This window comes from Enhydra lutris, unplaced genomic scaffold, assembly GCF_002288905.1.
Source record: "Enhydra lutris kenyoni isolate GAN:26980312 unplaced genomic scaffold, ASM228890v2 scaffoldscaffold24, whole genome shotgun sequence".
Lineage (NCBI taxonomy): Eukaryota > Metazoa > Chordata > Mammalia > Carnivora > Mustelidae > Enhydra > Enhydra lutris.
This window is the reverse complement of record NW_019154108.1, coordinates 991462-1013521: the sequence shown is the minus strand read 5'-3', so window position 1 is coordinate 1013521 and position 22060 is coordinate 991462. Positions and strand designations below refer to the sequence as shown.

The following is a 22060-nucleotide window of genomic DNA, read 5'->3' as shown; positions in this document are numbered from 1 at the left end:
AACAGACTAATAGTCCGTCACCCCATTAGCAAGACGTCCCCCTTAGGCTCCAGAGGAAAACATCTGGGCCTCCGTACCCCGTACCCTGGGTGGTCCAGAGGAGCAAGTTTTGGAGAGAAGGGATGCGGAGATCAGCCCTGAGCTGCTGCGGGGGTGTGGGGCACGGTGTAAGGGCAGGGGAAGGACCGGGTGTGGGCCCTGCCTTCTGCCCCTTGTGGATGCCTGACAGCGCTTAGAGCACCGCCTTGGACTGCTGTAGACCGGGAGCATCGGACACATGGCGACCCTGCATCCCCAGTGCCGTGTGTCATGCTCGGAATGTAGTGTCTGCTGGATAATTATGGAATCAGTATTTGCAGAAATGATTCCGAAGGGCAGGCACAAACAGGAAATATGATTCACTTACTTGCTCTAAAAGTTTTTTGTTTTGTTTTTTTTTTAAATCACACTCTCCCACCCCTGCCCGAGAATGTAAGCTCTGTGCAAGCAAAGACCTTTGTGCGGATATGGTCCAGCCCTTCACTCGTGCCAAGCACTTCGTCGGTGCTTGGGAGCATTTGTTGAATGCGCGATAATTCTCTTCCTAATTCTGTGAGGATAAAGCGAGATAATATACGTCCGGACTTGGCACTGGCCGTGATCCCACAGAGCTGACCCGTCCCCTGTGACCTTCCCAGCTCGAGGGTAGACCCAGCCTCCTCACTAAAAGACAGGCCTTTTAAAGGCTGACTCTGCCCAAGGTCATCGCTGTTGGGGTGGGTCGCCCTGCAGGAGGCAGAGTGGGTGACTGGAGCTGGTTGAGCAGAGAAGCAGGAGACGGTCCACGTGGATAGTCTCCTGGGGGGTCGCACCCCTTGCTCCCCCGGCAGAGGAGGGGGGAGCTGGGGGAGCTGCACATCCCGTCACTGTGGGGACAACTTCTCTCCAAGACGGACAGGGGCATCGGCCCCTCTAGTGGTCACCCAGTCACTGGCTGGCCACCTGGCTTCCGGCCAAGCAGGGCAGCAAGAGGGAGTGGACTTAGGGCCACGGCTTTTGGCGATAAGGCAGGTAAGAAACAGTCTCACTCGTGTTGGAAAAATTGTCCAGCAGCCGAGGTGGGGGCGAGTGGAGGTAAGGGGGGGGCAGAAGGGAAACACCTGATCTTCCCGGAGTCCCATATTCTGTGGCGTCTGTGGTCTGCGTCCCTGTCCCAGACATCGCCTGACCTTCACCTGTGTTGCCGAGAGCCGAGACCCAAAAGACGTGCCGGTCGCTCTCTCACGCTGCCCCCGAGGTCCGTGGTCACCTGCGGAGAGGCCCCAGCCCGCTCCCGGCCACCGCCGGCGGTCCCTCCTCGCTCGGCCGTCAGAAATGACCGTTCAGGTTCTCCTGCCTGTGCCCGCCAGTTGCTAAGACGTGAAGAGCTGAATGAGCTGGAAACACGCATGTGGAACCGAGTCCTGAGGTGAAAGATGAGCCACTTCTCCTCGGGCACTCGAGACACTCAGGTCCTGTGGCAGAACGTCCCGAGCCTCGGCCGGCCGGGCCCGCCCCTGCCCCAGCACTCCGCCACCGAGATGTGTCCCTGACGCCAGCAGAAGCCAGTGGGCCGCGGGGGAATTTCTCAGGGAGAGCGTCGGGCCGACTCGGAGCCAGGCCTCCTGAGGAAGACGTGGCGTGGCGCCCCCTGGCGCGGGCCACAGGGCGCTAGAGCCGAGGGCCGCCGGGGTTGCCCGAGGAAGCGGAGCCTTCTGGACGGGGAACTGGGAGCAGCGGCGGGTGAGCCCGGCGCACCCGGGGCGCAGCGTGGGACTCGCTCTCCCACCCGCGTCGGGGCGCTTCAGCGCCGTCGCCGAACGGCCCGAGTCATGGCGCCGCACGTCCCGCCCGCGGCCCCCGGGCGAAACTCGTCTTCCCGCAGCATCTCGGCCGCGGCCCGCGGGCGCCGTCGCGGTGCGGACCCGCCCGTGAGGGGACGCTTCGGCGGTGACAAGGGTCTCCTGCCGGCGCCGTTCCACTCGGTCCCTCCGGCGGCCCCTCACGGTGCTCCCCGCGCCTTCCCCTGCGGAAGCTGCCGCCCGCGCGGCGCCTTCCGTCCCGTCACTTCACCGCTTGAATTAGCTCCGGACCCGGCGCGGCGGGGGGCGCGTTCTCTGCCCGCCGCGAGCCACCCGCGGCTCCGAGCCCGACCGGCTGTGACCTCACCGACCCGAGCGCCTGTCGCCCCGCGTCCGCAACACTCGCGGGGGCGGACACGGCACCGCCGCGCAGGGGAGGGACGGACCGCCCAGCCGGCGCCCGGGTGAGGACGAGGCTGTCGCTTGATGGGGACCGAGGCGCTGCCCTCACTTCGGGCGGCGAAGCTGCTCCCGGACGGCAAGTCTCGGCGGGGCCCGGCAGCGGCGAATCTCCGACTCGCTCAGCCGCGCTGTCGCCGATCCTGCGCAGGTTCACACACGTACTCACGTGTGAGGATGCGAGGGCTCGGCCGTCACCTGCAAACCACACACCCGTGTCACCGAAGGAACCTCGCCCCTTCAGAGCCTGCTGGTACCGAGTCCCCGGTCTGCAAGCAGCTGTGGCCGCCGCCGGCCGCGCGCACACCGTCCGGTCAGCCTGGGTGGGCGGCCGCGGGCCCGGTCCTGGGAACCGACGGTTGTGGATCCAGCACCGATTTCCTTTTCCGTGCGTGGTTCTTCTCCAGACCCTTTCATCAGATTCACTCCAAGTTATGTTTTGATAGAAAAAAAAATGTTACTCTCAGAATCCACAGAGATAACATTTCAGTTTTCTTCCAAACTTGACATCCTGTGACCTTATGGGTCACTTTCTCCAGGGCCCATCGTCCCTCCCTTCCTGAAGCTCAGGTCCTAACCAGAGAACATGGTTCTTCATTCCTGAGTAGCTCTAGTTAGCAACGACAGAATCAGCTAATGAGAACATTCTCCTCTCTCCACCCCAAAGCCTTAATCAAAGCTAATCTGTAACTCCTCATCTCAAGGTTCAGACTTTTTTCTTTTTACTTGTATATATTCTCTGGATTACTTTTTCTTTTTCTTCAGTTAACGTATAATGTATTCTTCGCCCCAGGGGTACGGATCTGTGAATCGACAGGCAACACACTTCACAGCACTCACCATAGCACATTCCCTCCCCAGTGTCCATCACCCAGCCACCCCATCCCTACTCCCCACCCCCCAGCAACCCTCAGTTTGTTTTGTGAGATTAAGAGTCTCTTATGGTTTGTCCCCCTCGCTGGTTCCATCTTATTTCATTTCTTCCCTCCTTATCTCCCACAACACCCTGCCCTATCTCTTAAATTCCTCATATCAGAGAGATCATATGATAATTGTCTTTCTCTGATTGACTTATTTTGCTCAGCATAATACCTTCTAGTTCCATCCACGTCGTTGCAAATGGCAAGATTTCATTTCTTTTGATGACTGCATAGTATTCCATTGTGTATACATACCACATCTTCTTTATCCATTCATCTGTTGATGGACATCTAGACTCTTTCCATAGTTTGGCTATTGTGGACACTGCTGCTGTAAAAATTTGGGTGCATCTGCCCCTTCAGATCACCACATCCATTATCTTTAGGGTAAATACCCAGTAGTGTGATGGCTGGATCATAGGATAGCTCTATTTTCAACTGTTTTTTTTTTTTTATTTTTTTATAAACATACAATGTATTACTAGCCCCGGGGTACAGGTCTATGAATCATCAGGTTTACACACTTCACAGCACTCGCCATGGCACATACCCTCCCCAATGTCTGTAACCCAACCACCCTCTCCCTACCCTCCACCCCCGAACAACCCTCAGTTTGTTTTGTGAGATTAAGAGTCTCTTCTGGTTTGCCTCCCTCCCGATCCGATCTTGTTTCATTTATTCTTTTCCTACCCCCCAGCCCCCCCATGTTGCATCTCCACTTCCTCATATCAGGGAGATCATATGATAGTTGTCTTTCTCCGATTGACTTATTTTGCTAAGCATAATACCCTCTGGTTCCATCCACGTCCTTGCAAATGGCAAGATTTCATTTCTTTTGATGGCTGCATAGTATTCCATTGTGTATATATATATATATATATATATATATATATATATATACCACATCTTCTTTATCCATTCATCTGTTGATGGACATCTAGGCTCTTTCCATAGTTTGGCTATTGTGGACATTGCTGCTCTAAACATTTGGGTGCATGTGCCCCTTCGGACCACTAAAATCTGTATCTTCAGGGAAAATACCCAGTAGCGTGATTGCTGGGTCATAGGGTAGCTCTGTTTTAAACTTTTTCAGGAACCTCCCTGCTGTTTTCCATAGTGACTGTATCAGTTTGCATTCCCACCAACAGTGTAGGAGGTTCCCCTTTCTCCACATCCTCGCCAGCATCAGTCATTTCCTGACTTGTTAATTTTAGCCATTCTGACTGGTGTGAGGTGGTATCTCATTGTGGTTTTGATTTGTATTTCCCTGATACCGAGTGATGTGGAGCACTTTTTCATGTGACTGTTGGCAATCTGGACGTCTTCTTTGCAGAAATATCTGTTCATGTCCTCTGCCCATCTCTTGATTGGATTATTTGTTCTATAGGTGTTGAATTTGATAAGTTCTTTCTAGATTTTGGATACTAGCCCTTTATCTGATATGTCGTTTGCAAATATCTTCTCCCATTCTGTCAGTTGTCTTTTGGTTTTGTTGACTGTTTCCTTTGCTGTGCAAAAGCTTTTGATCTTGATGAAGTCCCAATAGTTCATTTTTGCCCTTGCTTCCCTTGCCTTTGGCAATGTTTCTAGGAAGAAGTTGCTGTGGCTGAGGTCAAAGAGGTTGCTGCCTGTGTTCTCCTCAAGGATTTTGATGGATTCTTGTCTCACATTGAGGTCCTTCATCCATTTTGAGTCTATTTTCGTGTGTGGTGTAAGGAAATGATCCAATTTCATTTTTCTGCATGTGGCTGTCCAATTTTCCCAACACCATTTGTTGAAGAGACTGTCTTTTTTCCATTGGACATTCTTTCCTGCTTTGTTGAAGATTAGTTGACCATAGAGTTGAGGGTCTATTTCTGGGCTCTCTATTCTGTTCCACTGATCTATGTGTCTGTTTCTGTGCCAGTACCATACTGTCCTGATGATGACAGCTTTGTAATAGAGCTTGAAGTCTGGCATTGTGAATGCCACCAACTTTGGCTTTCTTTTTCAATATTCCTCTGGCTATTCAAGGTCTTTTCTGGTTCCATATAAATTTTAGGATTATTTGTTCTATTTCTTTGAAAAATATGGATGGGATTTTGATAGGGATTGCATTAAACGTGTAGATTGCTTTAGGTAGCATCAACATTTTCACAATATTTATTCTTCCAATCCATGAGCATGGAACGTTTTTCCATTTCTTTGTGTATTCCCCAATTTCTTCCATGAGTGCTTTATAGTTTTCTGAGTACAGATTCTTTGCTTCTTTGGTTAGGTTTATTCCTAGGTATCTTGTGGTTTGGGGTGTAATTGTAAATAGGATGGACTCCTTAATTTCTCTTTCTTCTGTCTTGCTCTTGGTGTATAGAAATGCAACTGATTTCTCTGCATTGATTTTATATCCTGACACTTTACTAAATTCCTGTATGAGTTCTAGCAGTTTGGGAGTGGAACGTTTTGGGTTTTCCACAAAAAATATCCTATCATCTGCAAAGAGTGATAGCTTGACTTCTTTGCCAATTCAGATGCCTTTAGTTTCTTTTTGTTGTCTGATTGCTGAGGCTAGGACTTCTAGTACTATGTTGAATAGCAGTGGTGATAGTGGACTCCCTGCCATGTTCCTGACCTTATGGGAAAAGCTCTCAGTTTTTTTCTATTGAGAATGATATTCACTAATGGGCTTTTCATAGATGGCTTTGATGATATTGAGGTATGTACTCTCCATGCCTTCACTGTGAAGAGTTTTGATCAAGAAAGGATGCTGTATTTGTCAAATGCTTTTTCAGCATCTATTAAGAGTATCATATGGTTTTTGTCCTTTTTTTTTTTATTAATGTATTGTATCACATTGATTGATTTGCGGATGTTGAACCAACCTTGCAGCCCAGGAATAAATCCCACTTTGTCGTGGTGAATCATCCTTTTAATGTGCTGTTGGATTCTCTTGACTAGTATTTTGGTGAAAATTTTCACATCTGTGTTTATCACGGATATTGGTCTGTAATTCTCCTTCTTGATGGGATCTTTGTCTGGTTTTGGGATCAAGGTAATGCTAGCCTCATAGAATGTGTTTAGAAGTTTTCCTTCCATCTCTATTTTTTTGAATAGTTTCAGGAGAATATTTATTAAATCTTCTTTAAATGTTTGGTAGAATTCCCCTGGGAAGCTGTCTGGCCCTTGGCTCTTGTTTGTTGGGAGATTTTTGATGACTGCTTCAATCTCCTTACTGGTTGTGAGTCTGTTCAGGTTTTCTACTTCTTCCTGGTTCAGTTTTGGTAGTTTATACGTCCCTAGGAATGCATCCATTTCTTCCAGATTGTCAAATTTGCCAGTGCATAGTTGCTCATAATATGTTCTTATAATTGTTTGTATTTCTTTAGTGTTGGTTGTGATCTCTCCTCTTTCATTCATGATTTTATTTATTTCAGTCCTTTCTCTTTTCTTTTTGATAAGAGTGGCCAGGGGTTTATCAATCTTATTAATTCTTTCAAAGAACCACCTCGTAGTTTTGTTGATTTGTTCTACTGTTCTTTTGGCTTCTATTTCATTGATTTCTGCTCTGATCCTTATTATTTCTCTTCTCCTGCTGGGTTTAGGCTTTCTTTGCCTTTCTTTCTTCAGCTCCTTTAGGTGTAGGGTTAGGTTGTGTATTGAGACCTCTCTTGTTTCTTGAGAAAGGCTTGTATTGCTATATATTTTCCTCTCAGGACTGCCTTTGCCATATCCCAAAGATTTTGAGCAGTTGTGTTTTCATTATCATTTGTTTCCATGAATTTTTTCAATTCTCCTTTAATTTCCTGGTTGACCCATTCATTCTTAAGTAGGATGCTCTTTAGCCTCCACGTATCTGAATTTTTTCCAAATTTCCTCTTGTGATTGAGTTCTAGTTTCAAAGCATTGTGGTCTGAAAATATACACGGAATGATCCCAATCTTTTGGTAGCAGTTAAGACCTGATTTGTGAATCAGGATGTGATCTATTCTGGAGAATGTTCCATGTGCACTAGAGAAAAATGTGTATTCTGTTGCTTTGGTTGGAATGTTCTGAATATATCTGTGATGTTCATCTGGTCCAGTGTGTCATTTAAGGCCTTTATTTCCTTGTTGATCTTTTGCTTGGATGATCTGTCCATTTCAGTGAGGAGGATGTTAAAGTCCCCTAATAATATTGTATTATTATCAATGTGTTTCTTTGATTTTGTTATGAATTGGTTTATATAGTTGGCTGCTCCCATGTTAGGGGTATAGATATTTAAAATTGTTAGATCTTGTTGTTGGACAGACCCTTTGAGTATGATATAGTGTCTTTCCTCCTTTCTCATTATAGTCTTTGGCTTAACACTGAATTTGTCTGATAGAAGGATTGCCACCCCAGCTTTCTTTTGATGTCCATTAGCATGGTACATTGTTTTCCACCCCCTCACTTTAAATCTGGAGGTGTCTTTGGGTCTAAGATGAGTTTCTTGAAAACAGCATATTGATGGGTTTTGTTTTTTTTATCCATTCTGATACCCTGTGTCTTTTGATTGGGGCATTTAGCCCATTTACATTCAGGGTAACTATTGAAAGATAAGAATTTAGTGCCGTTGTATTGCCTGTAAGGTGACTGTTACTGTATGTTGTCTCTTCCTTTCTGGTCTGTTACGTTTAGGCTCTCTCTTTGCTTAGAGGACCCCTTTCAATATTTCATGTAAGGCTGGTTTGGTGTTTGCAAATTCTTCTAATTTTTTTTTTTTTTTTTGTCCTGGAAACTTTTTATCTCTCCTTCTATTTTCAATGACAGCCTAGATGGACATAGTACTCTTGGCTGCATATTTTTCTCGTTTAGTGCTCTGACTATATCATGCCAGTACTTTCTGGCCTGCCAGGTCTCTGTGGCTTGGTCTGTTGCCAATCTAATATTTCTACCCTTCTATGTTACAAACGTCTTGTCCTGGGCTGCTTTCAGGATTTTCTCTTTGTCTCTGAGACTTGTAAGTTCTACTATTAGATGACGGGGTGGTGACCGACTTTTACTGATTTTAAGGGGAGTTCTCTGTGCCTCCTATTTTGATGCTTGTTCCCTTCGCCAAGTTAGGCAAATTCTCTGCTATGATCTTCCCCAATATACTTTCTACCCCCCTCTCTCTTTCATTTTCTTCTGTGATCACAATTATTCTAATATTTTTCTGTCTTATGGTATCACTTATCTCTCGAATTCTCCCCTCACAGTCCAGTAGTTGTTTGTCTCTCTTTTGCTCAGCTTCTTTATTCTCTGTCATTTGATCTTCTATATTACTAATTCTCTCTTTTGCCTCATTTATCCTAACAGTAAGGGCCTCCTTTTTTTATTGTACCTCACTAATAACTTTTTTTATTTCAACTTGGTTATATTTTAGTTCTTTTATTTCTCCAGAAAGGGGTTTTATTTCTCCAGAAAGGGATTCTCTAATATCTTCCACGCTTTTTTTGAGCCCAGCTAGTGCCTTAATAGTCATCATTCGAAACTCTAGTTCTGACATATTACTAATGTCTGTATTGATTAGGTTGTTAGCCATTGATACCGCCTCTTGTTCTTTTTTTTTTGTGGTGAGTTTTTCTGCCTTGTCATTTTATCCAGGTAAGAACAGAGGAATGAGAGGACAAAATACTGAAATGTAGCAATGACCCTAGAAAACTATACACTAACCAAATCAGAAGAGACCTGAAACCAGGGGAGAAGATGGGGGGGGGGAGGAAAAAAAAACCCATATGTGTATATATATGTGTGTGTGTGTGTGTGTGTGTATGTATATTAGACTGGCGAACAGAACAGAGCCACACACTTGATTTTGGTTTCATTTTGGTTTTAGAAGAAACTACCTCCCAAAATTTTAAAAAAAGAAAAATTTATGTATGTACAAAAATAAGGGTAAACAAGATGAAGGGATGGACTATGACCGTAAAGATGAAAATTTTAAAAGATTCTAAAAAAATCAATTGATAAGAAAGTTGGTTGGTAAAGAAAAAAAAAAAAGAGAGAATGTGATCATGCTGCAGACTGGAACAAAGCCATGTGCTAGATTTAGGCTATATTTTGACCTATTAGAAGAAATTGTATTCCAAATTTTTTTAAAGATTTTATTTATTTATTTGACAGACAGAGATCACAAGTAGGCAGAGAGGCAGGCAGAGAGAGAGAGGAAGGGAAGCAGGCTCCCTGCTGAGCAGAGAGCCCGATGCGGGGGCTCGATCCCAGGATCCTGGGATCATGACCTGAGCTGAAGGCAGCGGCTTTAACCCACTGAGCCACCCAGGCGCCCCTGTATTCCAAATTTTTAAAGAAAAAAACCTACATGTATACAAAAAATAAGATTAAATATCATGAAGGGATAGAATATGACATTAATAATGAAATTTTTAAAAGATTTCCTTAAAAAGGTATTGATAAGATAAAATAATTAAAAACATTAAAATAGGAAAGCGGAGAAGTTTAAAAAGTAAAATAAAAAATAAAATTTAAAAAATTTAACTTTGAAAGACTAAAGAATCACAGGAGAAAAGCCATGAATTCTATGTGCTACATTCGCCTTGCTCTGGAGTTCCTCAGTTCTCGATCAGTGAACTTGGTCTTGGCTGGACGTTCTTGCTGATCTTCTGGGGGAGGGGCCTCTTGCCGTGACTCTCCGGGGTCTTTGCCGGGGGCGGAACCGCACCGCCCTTGCCCGGGGCGGGCTAAACGATCCGCTGGGCTTCGCACTTGGAGATTTTGTTCCCTGAGCGCTGTCCGTACCGCTTTGGAGGACGGGAATGAAGATGGCGGCCGCCCAGTCTCAAGCGGGAGGAGCCAGAGCTTGGGCCCAGCTCCTCAGTGCGCCCTCAGAGAAACGCTTAGTCCCTTCCGTCTCCCTGGTCTCTGGCCGCGCTCCGAGCTCCCTCGGCCTGTGACTGAGAGTTTCTTTGGCGCGCGGCCCCGTGTGGAGTCTCCAAACCCAGCGGATTCCCGCCGCGCAGCCACGCTGCTCCTTCTGGGAGAGGACGGAGGGGGTCTCCCTGGATTTGCCCCTTGTGGGGTCCCCGCTGGAATCACGGTTTAAGGTAAGCCCGAGCTGAGAACTGACTCCTCAGTCCATCTCTGTAGCTGGCTTCCCCCGCTCCGATACCCGGGGGCTCTGCCTCACTCTGACACCCCCTTTTTGTGACCCTGCGGGTCCTGAGACCACACTGTCCCCGCAAGTGCTCCACCCCCCTTAGCCTCTGGAGCGACGTCCGTCAGTGGAGCGGACTTCTAAAGGTCCCAATTTTGTTCCCAGCTGCTCCACCCTGGCGGGGAGCCAGCCCTTCCCCCTGCGATTTATGTTCCTGTGGCTTCGGATTCTCTTCCCCACATGTCCTGCCTTCTGGAAGGTGGTTGATTTTCTGTTCCTAGAATTGCTGCTGTTCTTCTCTTCGATCTCCTGCTGGGCTTGCAGGTGTTCGGGGTGGTTTGATAACTATGTAGCTGATCTCCTGGCACCTGATGATAACTCGGTCTCCTACTCCTCCGCCATCTTGCTCCTTTCCTGGTTCAGATTTTTGATACAAGATGGGTGGTGTTTGCACAACCAGTCCCTCATGATATCACAGCAGGGACAGGAATGACATCATAGGCTCCCCCACTGCTGTCTCTGCCACCTCCCACCCCTGGTCCGGGGCTGCTCAGCCCTGTGCCCAGAGGTTGGTGAGAAGAGTAGCTTCTGAGCTGGTTCCTCTGAGCAAGATGGAAGCTGTTATTACAGAGATCAAGACACCCACACTGCGTTTTAGCTGGTCTGCTCGCCTTTATTGGAATCTAGAGACAATCATTCATTCCTCCATTCATTAATTTACCTAATCAGCCAGTGTGAATGGATATAAAATAAGTTCAATTTATAGATGTTGATTCGATGCATTCCCTGTAATGATGATGATGATACTTGTATTTATTGAGCTCCTAGCATGTGCTCACATGTTATCTCATTTATTTCTCACACACTGAAAATGTGACCCTTTCACACAGATGAGGGAAGTGAGGCAAGGAAGTTGTTCCAAACAACTCTGTTCAAAGTTCCAAACTCTGTTCAAACATGTCTGCCTGCCTCCCCACCACAAACCTTCTGCACAGTACTGAGCTCTCTCAGTCCAGAAGAGAAAGTAAGACCCACATGGGTAAAGTACCAGGTAGTAGGCATCTGGAAGAAAACAAGAAAGGGGTTATGTTATTTGGAGTAGAGATGTTGGAGGTAGAGTTGTCCCCATCAGTGTTTAGGACAAAGGTGACCATGATGTAATGTGGCTGATGAAAGCCGGTAGGAATGGAAACAAACATGTCTGCTGAGCAGCCCTGGGCACGGATAGAGAGCTAGAAACTCGGTTCCAAGAGAGCAATTTGGAAAATATTTAGAAGTTTTCCTCCTTGTAATTTAAGTCAGAGATCTCTCTAGAACTGCGTTTCCCTGTATGGTGATACGTATTTGGACCATTTGATATATAAATCTGCAAAGTACTGCAAGGAGACAGACATGAGCATGGAAGGTCCTTTCTCATCCCCCCCAGGGTCTAGGGTCTCTCCACAGAGGAGGGCTATGGGGGACCTGGTCATTCAGCCCCATGGGCTCAGTTCCCTAGCAGTCTGGGGGGCAAGCCAGGTGGTTGCTCCTTTGCGGGTGCTTTCCTTCGTGCATAACTGCATTGGGGTCTTAATTTTCTCCTTTTTGCAAAAACAATTCAAATAGGTTCTGATGCAATTCCTCTTGGGGTTGCCAGGATGAGCAAATTAGTCCAACCTGAAACAGGCTAATTCCTGCAAGCTTCCCCGGAAGAGCGGTGAGCAAGAGGATAGGTCATGAGCAGATTGTTTCCTTGAAAACTTCTCACTGACTTGCCTGTCCGTGAGGGACATACTCCTTGTAGCCGGAGTAGAATGCGGGGCAGCCTCTACACCTCCACTCTACATGTGCTGAATTTCTCGTCCAGGCCGCCGTGAACGAGACCACTCGGGTTAGGTGCTGTCCGGGGCCACTGACCCCTTAAGGAGCCCACCAGATCGGTCATTGTCGTGAGACAAGATGCTTTCATTGGATCCTGGGGGTTTGTTTTGGTTTGGTATTTGGTGGTTTTGTTGTCGTTGTGTTGTGTTGTGTTTTTTGGTCAGGGGTGGAATCCCGTTTTTGTTTTTTTTTTTTTTTTTAATCAAATGCTACATATTTGGTGCTAACAAGAACAGGACATTAGTGTAAGATACTTAAAATAAGGTGGTGTTTGGGACATGGAGAAAATAGGGGCAAAACAGAATTAGAGGTTGGACTGACCAGAAGAAGCTTCTCGAAATTGTTGTTTGAATGTGAGTTGCTCAAAGAATGGGTCAGAAAACAGCCTCAGTTTATACTCGTTTAGAGAAAAGCTGAAGCGTCCTCGGGCACCCCCATTCTGGTTTGTTAATGTGGAAATGATGGGTGTTCTTGGAGTTCCTACAGCACGGAGGCTGCGGGGTGTGCCTCTCTGGTGCCCCACGACACGGGATAAGGTTGAGGATGTGATTCTCGCTCACTATGATCCAGTTGTCCTTTCTGCCACCAGATCAGACCCGTGGTGTGGAGCTTGACTTTAGGTCTAACGACTCCGTGATCAATAGTAGCAGTGGATTTTGATACAGTTTTACACTGAGTACTGTCTTCTGAGGAACAGATTTAAAACCTTTCTTTTGACTATCAAAACTGGTCCTCAACCAAACCTCTGACAACATGTAAACTCTCCTCTTTAGCCAACTAAGTTGTATCTCCACTCCCGTTTTTAAAATGGGTGTGAGAGGGGCGCCTGGGTGGCTCAGTGGGTTAAGCCTCTGCCTTCAGCTCAGGTCATGATCCCAGGGTCCTAGGATCGAGCCCCGCATCAGGCTCTCTGCTCAGCAGGGAACCTGCTTCCTCCTCTCTCTCTCTCTCTGCCTCTCTGCCTACTTGTGATCTCTGTCTGTCAAATAAATAAATAAAATCTTTAAAAATGGGTGTAAGAGTGTATCTCCCGGCCACCTCTGTCCCATTCTCCCAGCACAGGAGCTGGGCGCTCTCCCCGGGGAGCTCCAGTTCTGCTGGCAGACTGCTCAGCAGCCGTGTCTTGATTCTAGTAGGATCCGTTGATGACTTCAGGGCTCTGAGAACCTTAGATGGGAACATCTTCTCTCTTACAAATCGCCTGTTTGACCGTGTTGTCTTCAGCTCCTAAGATTTATTTAATTTCCTTCCGTCTCATTCAAGTCCGTCTAAGAAGATGCACAAGTGGTTCTGTATTATCAAGTTCCCACTGAGCTTTTCTTATACACGTGTCAGGTCTCATCTTTTCTGCAGATGACAGAAAAAGTATTATGGGGTGAGAAGGTGTACCCCTACAGTCACTCATCTAGAAGTGATGGGGGGAACACACACACACGTGCACACACACATGCGTGCACGCACACACACACACACACACACACACACACACACACAAAGTTCTTCGTAAAGGGGTACGTGAGGGTCCCAACAGAAGAGCTTCAGTTATGTACCCGTTTCAGTGCGTTGAGTAAAGAAGCCTTACTGACTGGTCCTTCCCTTCATCTTACCAAGCTGAGGGCTTGTTCAATTGTTGTCGTTGGTCTAGGAATGTATGACAGTGTTCAGTAGGAAGTGTGCTCTGCAAAAGCATTACCTGGAGTGACCTGGTACTCACACGGAAGCTGGAACGACGCACAGCTCTGCCCCCCAACCCCCGCCTTCAGGAAGCCTGATGCCAGCACTTATGAAACCCTGATCTTCTGCTTCCTTGTAGCCTCGTTAAACCTCCTGACAAGGCCCTTTGTCCCTATCTCAGTGTCTAGCTCTGACAGTTTAAATTCCATTTCTTCTCAGGAGGAATACTGGGGCTTTCATTTATTAAGACATTTGGTGTGTGCCTGATGTCATTGAGAACCAAACGGAGACGCATCTATCTGATTCTAAAACTCAGGGTCCTGGATAATATGGAAACAGTGGTTCCCTCTCTGGATGGTCTCAGGGAGGTTTGCTTTCTACTAATGATTTGGGCCATTTCCCTCTCTGTTTTTGGTTTCATAAAGCAGGCATAATTTCCATCAGTGTCCAAATTCCTTCCCTGGCCCCCTTCATCCAGGGTTCTGTAAGATGGTATAAACTTAACTCATGGTTTTGTAACAAAACAACCACCACCACCACCACCAAAAATCAAGTAAAACAAAAACTGGGCTGGGACCCAGATGGAAATGTACCAGTTACCACGTACCAGGCCTTCTCCATGACACTCTAGAAATCTACTGGACAGCAGTACCCCCAGAGAGGCCTCCAGACAAACTGTTAATGGGGGGGGGGGGCTGTATCTGATCACTACCAAAAATGAACCAATAGAGAATGCCAGGTAAAGTATTGAATAAATTACTCCCCTTTAAAGCTTAAAACTTCATTTTTTTAAATGCAAGCCTCTCTTTTCCACTTTATTCCAAGTTTGTTGAACTAACCAAGTAATCTGACATCAAATCAGCACTTAAAAAATAAGTATCTAGACTGATTATTTCCAAATAATTTTGGCGATTGGATCTAGCATAGTGCAGTACTGTTGTATGAAATTTCTGCCTTAGAACATAGAAAAATGGCAACTAGCTTTTACATATCGAATCCCAAGAGTGCTTCAAAGTTCTGGAAAATATTTTGTATTCTCTGAAGTAAGGAAAACACCTCCTACTCCATTTCTTTTAATCCTAATCTGCATGATTCACGTTTACAACCAATGCCTCTTTTTTGGATAAACTTTAGTCTCACACGTGTGAGAATCCTCAGGGATCACAAGTCAACAGGATCCAAGTGAGGCCCTATTCAGTCCATTTATGAGTCATTTAACACTTTTATTAGAAAGAGGAAGTCCTTGTTCTGGTTCTCTTTAGAAGCACAAAATAGATTTCTGTATTAGCAGAGCCTTATTTCCCTTCATGAACACAGTAAGTGAGAACACATGGAGCCCACTCTGGGCTGGGCTTGGCATCCTCCGAAGCATCACTACGTCTTGAGAAAAGTCCCAGAACAAGGACAGCTGTGTCATGTGGAGGAACAGCCGTAAGCCTGGACAAGGGGCTTCCAGGGCCCCGGCTAACTCCAGGCTACCGTGAGCTGACCGTCGAGCTTGCTGCATCCAAACTCTGAGATCCTCCTAAGAGACCTCCCACATTATAAATCAGTCTTTTTAAGATTTTGTGATAATCCTTGCAATATAGAGCAGAGTGGGACATCTCTCTATCGTCAACATGTCCGACAACATGCAATGACTTCGCGAACCGAAATCAGCAACTGACACTCGGTAACTGGCTTGGAGATACGGGTAAAGACTGTGGCAGACCCGTGTCATAGGGAAAGGACTATTTTGGTCCCAAAGATCCCCTTATGAGAATCAGGAGATTCTAGATTTATTCCAGAAAGACCACAGCAGACCTACTCATAGGCCTGGGATTGACTTAATCTTGGGAGAGAAAAGAAAGAAGGGACAGGAGAAGGGAGAAGAAGACACAGAACTGCTGGTAGGATTCAACTTCCACCGTTGATGCATCACGCACATCTGTACTAGTCCCACTGACCAACCTATAAGGCCCTTCCGTTCTTCTATTGACCAGGAAACTAAGATTAAGGGACTCTCCCAAGGGTATTTATTTATTCAGCAAATACTACATAGCAGGAACTATTTCAGGTGCCACAAAACAATGGTGAACAAGGAAAAGGCAGATTTTGTGGGGATTAAATATTACTTTAATATTTTCATACACTTTAATCATGACTCAAAGTAAAAAAAATACATAATAAATGATCACACCACATATTATAAATACACGTATACAGTACATTTGAAACGAAGTTTTTACACACGTACATGAGAACGTACCAGTCTCTACTTTTTCAAAGCTCATTTGGTAATAACCAGTGAGACTGATATCATGATCCACTAACAATCGCAATCCAGTTTGGAAACCTGATTCCAGCAGACTTGAATGGCGTGGACTATTATTGATATTAATAATTCCTCAAGGCCTGGGGACTCATCTCCGTCTTTTTCAGCGTGTAGTTTAGCGACGAGAAGAAAGGAGAAGCCGGAGGCCACCAGCCTCCTGCCACAGCCTGCAGTGGTTTAGCGGAGACTCGAACTCCGGCTTGGGCTTCCCGTGAAGTGCAAATGCCATCTCTTCTTTGTAATAATGGTGTGTTTTATCTTTTTCCTCTAAACTTTTTCATTCTTCCCGCATAGGCTGACCACAGAATACCCAGGCCACTACGGGGAGGAAATGGACATGATTTCTTACAATTACGACTATTACATGCGAGGCGCAACCACCACGTTCTCGGCAGTGGAAAGGTGAGCGTTCCCAGGGCAAAGACCACGTCAGCAGGGGTCTCCGGGCTTTTCCCTACTTTATTTCTACGTGGTTGAGAATAAGCGGAGAGTCGCCTGGGGGTTGGAAGGCCCTGGGCGGGGCGCTGTTCTCACAAACCCACTTCATGGAGAAGCTCAGCTGTGGGGAGGAGGACGGGCTCCAGGCCGCGCGGAGCAGGAGAGCCTCAGCGAGGTTTCTGACGTTCTAAACTCTGCCCGTCGCTCAATCTCAAAGAGCACTTTTTCTGACCCAGTGTCGGGAGGAGAGGGCAAAACTGGTCGAAGGAGGATCCACTGTCAACTGGACCCCGTGGCCGCCGCCGACCCCCACCCAGAGAAGGGAAGGGAAGGGACCCCCCCATACTCGGAAAGGAAAGGATTTACATAACCTGAAGGCGGGCAGAATTCCTCCATCTCCTTCCCTCATAAGCTCCCAGGCCTATCCCAGCCACTCAAACACAAAACAGTAAGCTGACCGTCTTCTCCCAGTGAATGTAGACGGCACCAGTAAAGGCAGGGCCTTCCCGCCAGGTGAGCACGTGAGCGCAGCACGTGAATCCCTGAAAAGCCACCATAAACCTTTTGCAAACAGCAAAACTTACCTTCGCTCATTAAATAATAGACTTTGATGAATGTGAGCGTGACTCACCTCTCAGGGATATTTATGTTTTTCAATGAAAGGACATCGCACTAACCAAAGTTAGCATGGCCCAGAATTTAAACAACCAAAACAATAGAAGAAAAAAAAACATTAAATAGCTCTGAAAAGGCGCCCGACATGGTGGCGCTCCACAAACAAAGACCTTTATGTTTACCCCCAAGGGGCCCCTCATTTCTCACACATTAGTCCCTTTTATTTTACATCCATTTCTAAGTAGCTTACTTAGCTGTTTTCTAGAAGCAGAACACTAGAAACTGAACAGGGAAGAGCAGACATAAAATGGAACTCTTCAGCAGTGAGAACAGCGAACTGACCAAGCACTCACACAAAAAGTATTTAAGAAAAGGAAAGACTTAAGAACTTGAAACCGTGGGAGCCTGGTGACAGTTAGCAGGTGTGTCACCCCCAAGGGCAGACTGGAAGACAGTGCAGGGGGCATCCAGTATTCTTAACGATGTGTCCAAGTCAATAAGAAAATTAGTTCTGCATTGCTTGGTTAAGAAGGCAAGAAGGAACATAATAAAGGAAATACCATCCAAAATTACGACTCTCTCTCTCTCTCTATATATATATATATAATAAAGTTATGACTATATACAGTCATAATTTTGGGTGGTATTTTCTTTATTATATATATATGCATATGCCCGTCAAAATATCCAATTCCCATTGGCTTGAAATTTTTCAGTTACGTGGAGTAACCCAGGACCTTGGAAAACTGAGATGCCGCCTCATGTATTTGTTGAAAACGAGCAGGCCCGTGCGGTTGTACTGCTGTCATTAACAATCAGTGGCTTAATGATCCACAGCATGTGTCCCTTCAGCTCTGCTGAAAGATGCTAAGGCCACTGGCTTGGAGAAAGGGCACCAGCGTAGGACCTACTGGGAGGGACTTTTGCGCATCCTGGTGGGTTCCTCCTGGCACCCAGTCGCTCAACCTGAGCGCTACTGACAGATAAGTTCTCTGTTGCAGGAGACCACCCTGTCATTCTAGATGTTTAGTGGCAGGCTTGGCCCCAGTTGCTGGATGGCAGTAGCAACCACCTCTCCCCCAGAGTCGTGACAACGAAAACTGTCCTGGGGAGCCAAAGCGCCCCTGCTTGAGAGCCACTGCCCTGGAGATAAATCAAAGACTGCGTGTGACTGAGTCCCTCGGTGCTCTTAGGGCCGCGTCTAAAACTTGCTCAGCAGCGATCAGCCTCTTACGGGAGTGGCGTGAGCGCCTAAGAGCCTTTTTATCTGCCTGTCGGTGCGCAGATGAAGACGCGCCCACGGTAACAAAAGTCATTATAAACAGGCGCGCCACCAGTTCGCTTTTCTCCGTCTGGAAGAGCCAGGTCCTCTGCTGACAAGTGCAGGAATAAATACTAACACGTAGCTGGGCACAAGGCTCTCGGGACTTGTGCCAGGAGACCCTCTTCCCAGTCCTTTCACACAAATGCCTCGGAGCAGCAGACTCAGAACTGCAAAGCCTTACGCACGTGCTGGCGGACCGGCACGTCCCATAGCTGCTGGCAAGAGGGTATCTCCCAGAGCTAAGTGTGGTCAGGCCGCGGTCCAGATCAGAGGCCGGACGGGGACCTTCTCCGTACTGGCTGTCATTTAGGATAAGCCAACCTAGGAAGACGCCTTGCAGGTTGAAAGGGAGAAGGATAATTCGAAGATTAAATGACCCAGCTGTGCTTTGGAAGGATTTGCATGATCATATATGGAATGACTCTTTATTTTCGCCCTTTGCTGGGACTTTGCAAAGGACATGACCGCCATGTCCTCTGGTGGGGCTACGGGCAGGTCATCGCGGGCGTGTTGTGGTGTAAGAGAAAGGGCAAGGGTTCAGTCCACACACTTGGACCTGGAGTTTTCCCCTCCTTGTCTTACGGAAAGTCACACGTTTCTGTGTCTGCCTCTCCGCCTAAATGATGACTCCCGGGGAGGATCACATGCGCACACTTGCCCTGGTGCAGCGCTGGGTATACTGAACCACTAGGAGCGCAGCGGCCGCGGTCCACGTAGCACCGTGCAGAGTAGGCAGCGAGAAGTTCCCACTCAGTAGGTACACGAAGAACACAGTCTTACCCTCAGCAAAGACATTCCCTGAAACACATCCGCACCACGTTCCCAAAGCTGAGCAATCCCACATCTCTCCCTCCGCGCCTGACCTCTGGACACAGACGCAACGCAGTCTCTGTTCGCAGGAGCAGCAGGCGTTCTCCTGTCCACTCTCTGGGGTTTGCGAGTTTCCCTTCAATTCATGTCCTCACGGTCGTGTTTTCTGCTGCACACGTGTATAGTGTGGAGCCTAGAACTTGGTACGCACACGTGTATGCACCACGGGTACGCAGTAAGAGATCAGATGAGCGAACGGGTGGCCTGGTTAAGATTCTTGACCACAGGATGGAGACAAGTTTGAATAAATGCTTGTATTTCAAGCTGTTAACCTGTGTGTCCTCGAGGTACCCGTGGAGAGAGCGGTGCAGCTGACCCCGAGGGACGAGTCACCGAGTGCCCTGGGCTGGAAGGTGTCAAGGGTTACGCCCCTCACAGAGGAGTGCCTGATGGTTTTCGAGAGGCTTCCTAGAGAACCAAGTGAGATCAGGCGCCCCTTAAGTTCCCAAACCCTCCGAAGGTCATACAGCGCTTTCCGGGCCGCAGGGACCTTTCTCACTGGCCTCGGCTTTCTGACTCTGTCCCCACAGGGACCGCCAGTGGAAGTTCATAATGTGCCGCATGACGGACTATGACTGCGAGTTTGCAAGCGTGTAGGTCCGCTGCTCGCCGAGTGCGGGGGAGGCCAGGGAGCCAGGAGAGCCGCGTCCGCCTGTGTCGCCCTCCGCCGGACCCCTGGTGCGTCTTCTGCTCTGTTCTTCCCCTGACCTGGTTGGCGGCTGCCACGCCAGCCTCCCGGGCCTTTCTAGCGAGTATCATGCTTACAATAACGAGTATCACACTTACAATAAAATCCACAATTAAAGCGTGTTCTCACTTTCGACGTGTTCCGTAGCGACTGTTGTGTGTGACTGACGATGGCTTCCTTGCACGCCGCGTAGACGTGCGCGTCTCACAGCCAGAAAAGAGCCGGGTTCCAGGAGCACCTGCGGGAGCCTCACTGCTGCTTTTGCCGCCAAATGAGCTGCAGGCCTGGGGCCGAGTAGTGTCTGTAGGAGGTTCAGGGTAGTGGAGTGAACGGCAGAAATTGGAGAAGGCGGGTCCGTGTGTTTGAATGGAACCCGGGGTCCTCACCAAGCCTTGAACGGACATGTGTCCACCGCCCCCCACCACATCAGCCATGCTTGTCTGGAAGTCCCAAGTGCAGGGCTCTGAGCTCATGGAGGGTGCAGACAGGGAGGTCAAATGCAGGGATACAAGCGTCTGGGCAGAGCTGGACGCCTTAGGGCTGGAAGCGTTCCCTAACTGAAGGAAGGTTCTAGGCACCAGTAATGACAAAGATACAGAAACCTATGCAGATGCAGCTCAAGTCAGACGGGAACAAGGGAGCAGAGAGAATGGGACTCGGGTTAGGAACCTGGGGGCAAGGAAAGAGTAGCTGGGTGGCTTTGGGAACAGAAAAGGGGGGGTGGGTCACGGGCACCTGGAGGTGGTCCCGGGCTCCTGGAGAGAGTCATGGTTCCTGGAGCCCTGAGAGTCACGGGCAAACTCACCTACATCGGTGCCCATTTTCCAGCTGGGAAAGGCTGCCCTGAGACACCACGTCCCTTCTTTGCAGAGTTCAGGGGTGTTTTTTGCAGAGGTAACACTACCCTTCCTCCTCCTCTGAGGTCTCTGTCCCCAGCCCTTTGTACTGTCTTCATCCTAAAAAGAATAAAGACGTTAACCTTCACTACGCTGCCAACGTGGAGGGTCAGTTTTTGCTCCCTGACCCCCCCCCCCCGCTCCAATGACTCATCTGGAAAATGTGGCTTAGCGTTGTGATTTGTGCCAAGCCCTGTGCCTTACTGCAATGGTGAGGACAGAGTATGGTCAGCAAGTCTAACGACCGAAACAGAAAGTGCCAACGAAGGACCGGACGAGCGGCAGAACCACAGTTTTGGGCGTTGAACCAAACCTGATTTGCCGTCAGCCTCCTCCCACCTGCAGGCCACATGCATTTTTTAAAGATTATTATTATGTTCCATGAGCCGGCGCATGGTGCGTTATTAGTTTTAGATGTAGCGTCCACAGCACTTTTTGACACAGGGCCCCTGTTCCCTTTATCCTCACAGTTTACCTTTTGTTTTCAAATCCGGGCCGCCCTTCCCTCCTCCTCTCCCCCAGTGGACCCAGGAGAGCAGGGGCTGGGCAAAACCACGGGGTTACCTCCCTCGTCATGCAGGTGGCCAAGATGGTGGACCCTGGGCCGTGCAGGTGCGTCTCCCTGGTGACATCCTGGAATGGTGAAGGGGAAGGGGGGGCTCTGAGGTCCTCCTTGCCTCCTCTTTGCCCTGTAAGGCCATGTTTCACATTATGGCTTTGCTTTAGTGGCTCCATTTCAGCGCTGGCCGCCTCCCTGGCAATTTTAATTTACAGCAACCTTTACCGTGTTATTGTTCACAAAGCAGCCATTAATATTTCAGCGTTTACCGCGCCGGTGCAGGATGGCAACCAGGAAACGGCCTTCGCTGGGCCTGTGGAGCACAGCTGGGAGGCAGCCCTGAGGAGAACAAAGGGCTGGTGAAAGGGGGGCCACAGGGGGAGGCGGTGCGGGCTGAGGGCTGCGGCTGGGAGGGGCTGTCCCGGGGCCTGCAAGAGAGCAAAGCCCAAAACGCACCCGATAAAGCCATCTGGTAAGCGCCTGCGCCAAGGACAGTGAATAGGTTTTTACCACAAAAAGCTACTCTTTGCACGGAG

The 22060-nt window shown here is 48.1% G+C and overlaps 1 protein-coding gene across 1 annotated transcript in view; it reads left to right on the top strand.

Moving 5' to 3' along the window:
* LOC111150841 (dermatopontin) overlaps positions 1 to 20185 on the top strand; it is a 33662-nt gene extending 13477 nt beyond the window's left edge. The window contains exons 3-4 of the mRNA XM_022508469.1: positions 16429 to 16536; positions 19912 to 20185. Coding sequence (XP_022364177.1) covers positions 16429 to 16536; positions 19912 to 19978 — 175 coding nt within the window. The 3' untranslated portion in view covers positions 19979 to 20185. The remainder of the gene's footprint in view (positions 1 to 16428; positions 16537 to 19911) is intronic.
* The last annotated feature ends 1875 nt before the right edge of the window (positions 20186 to 22060 follow it).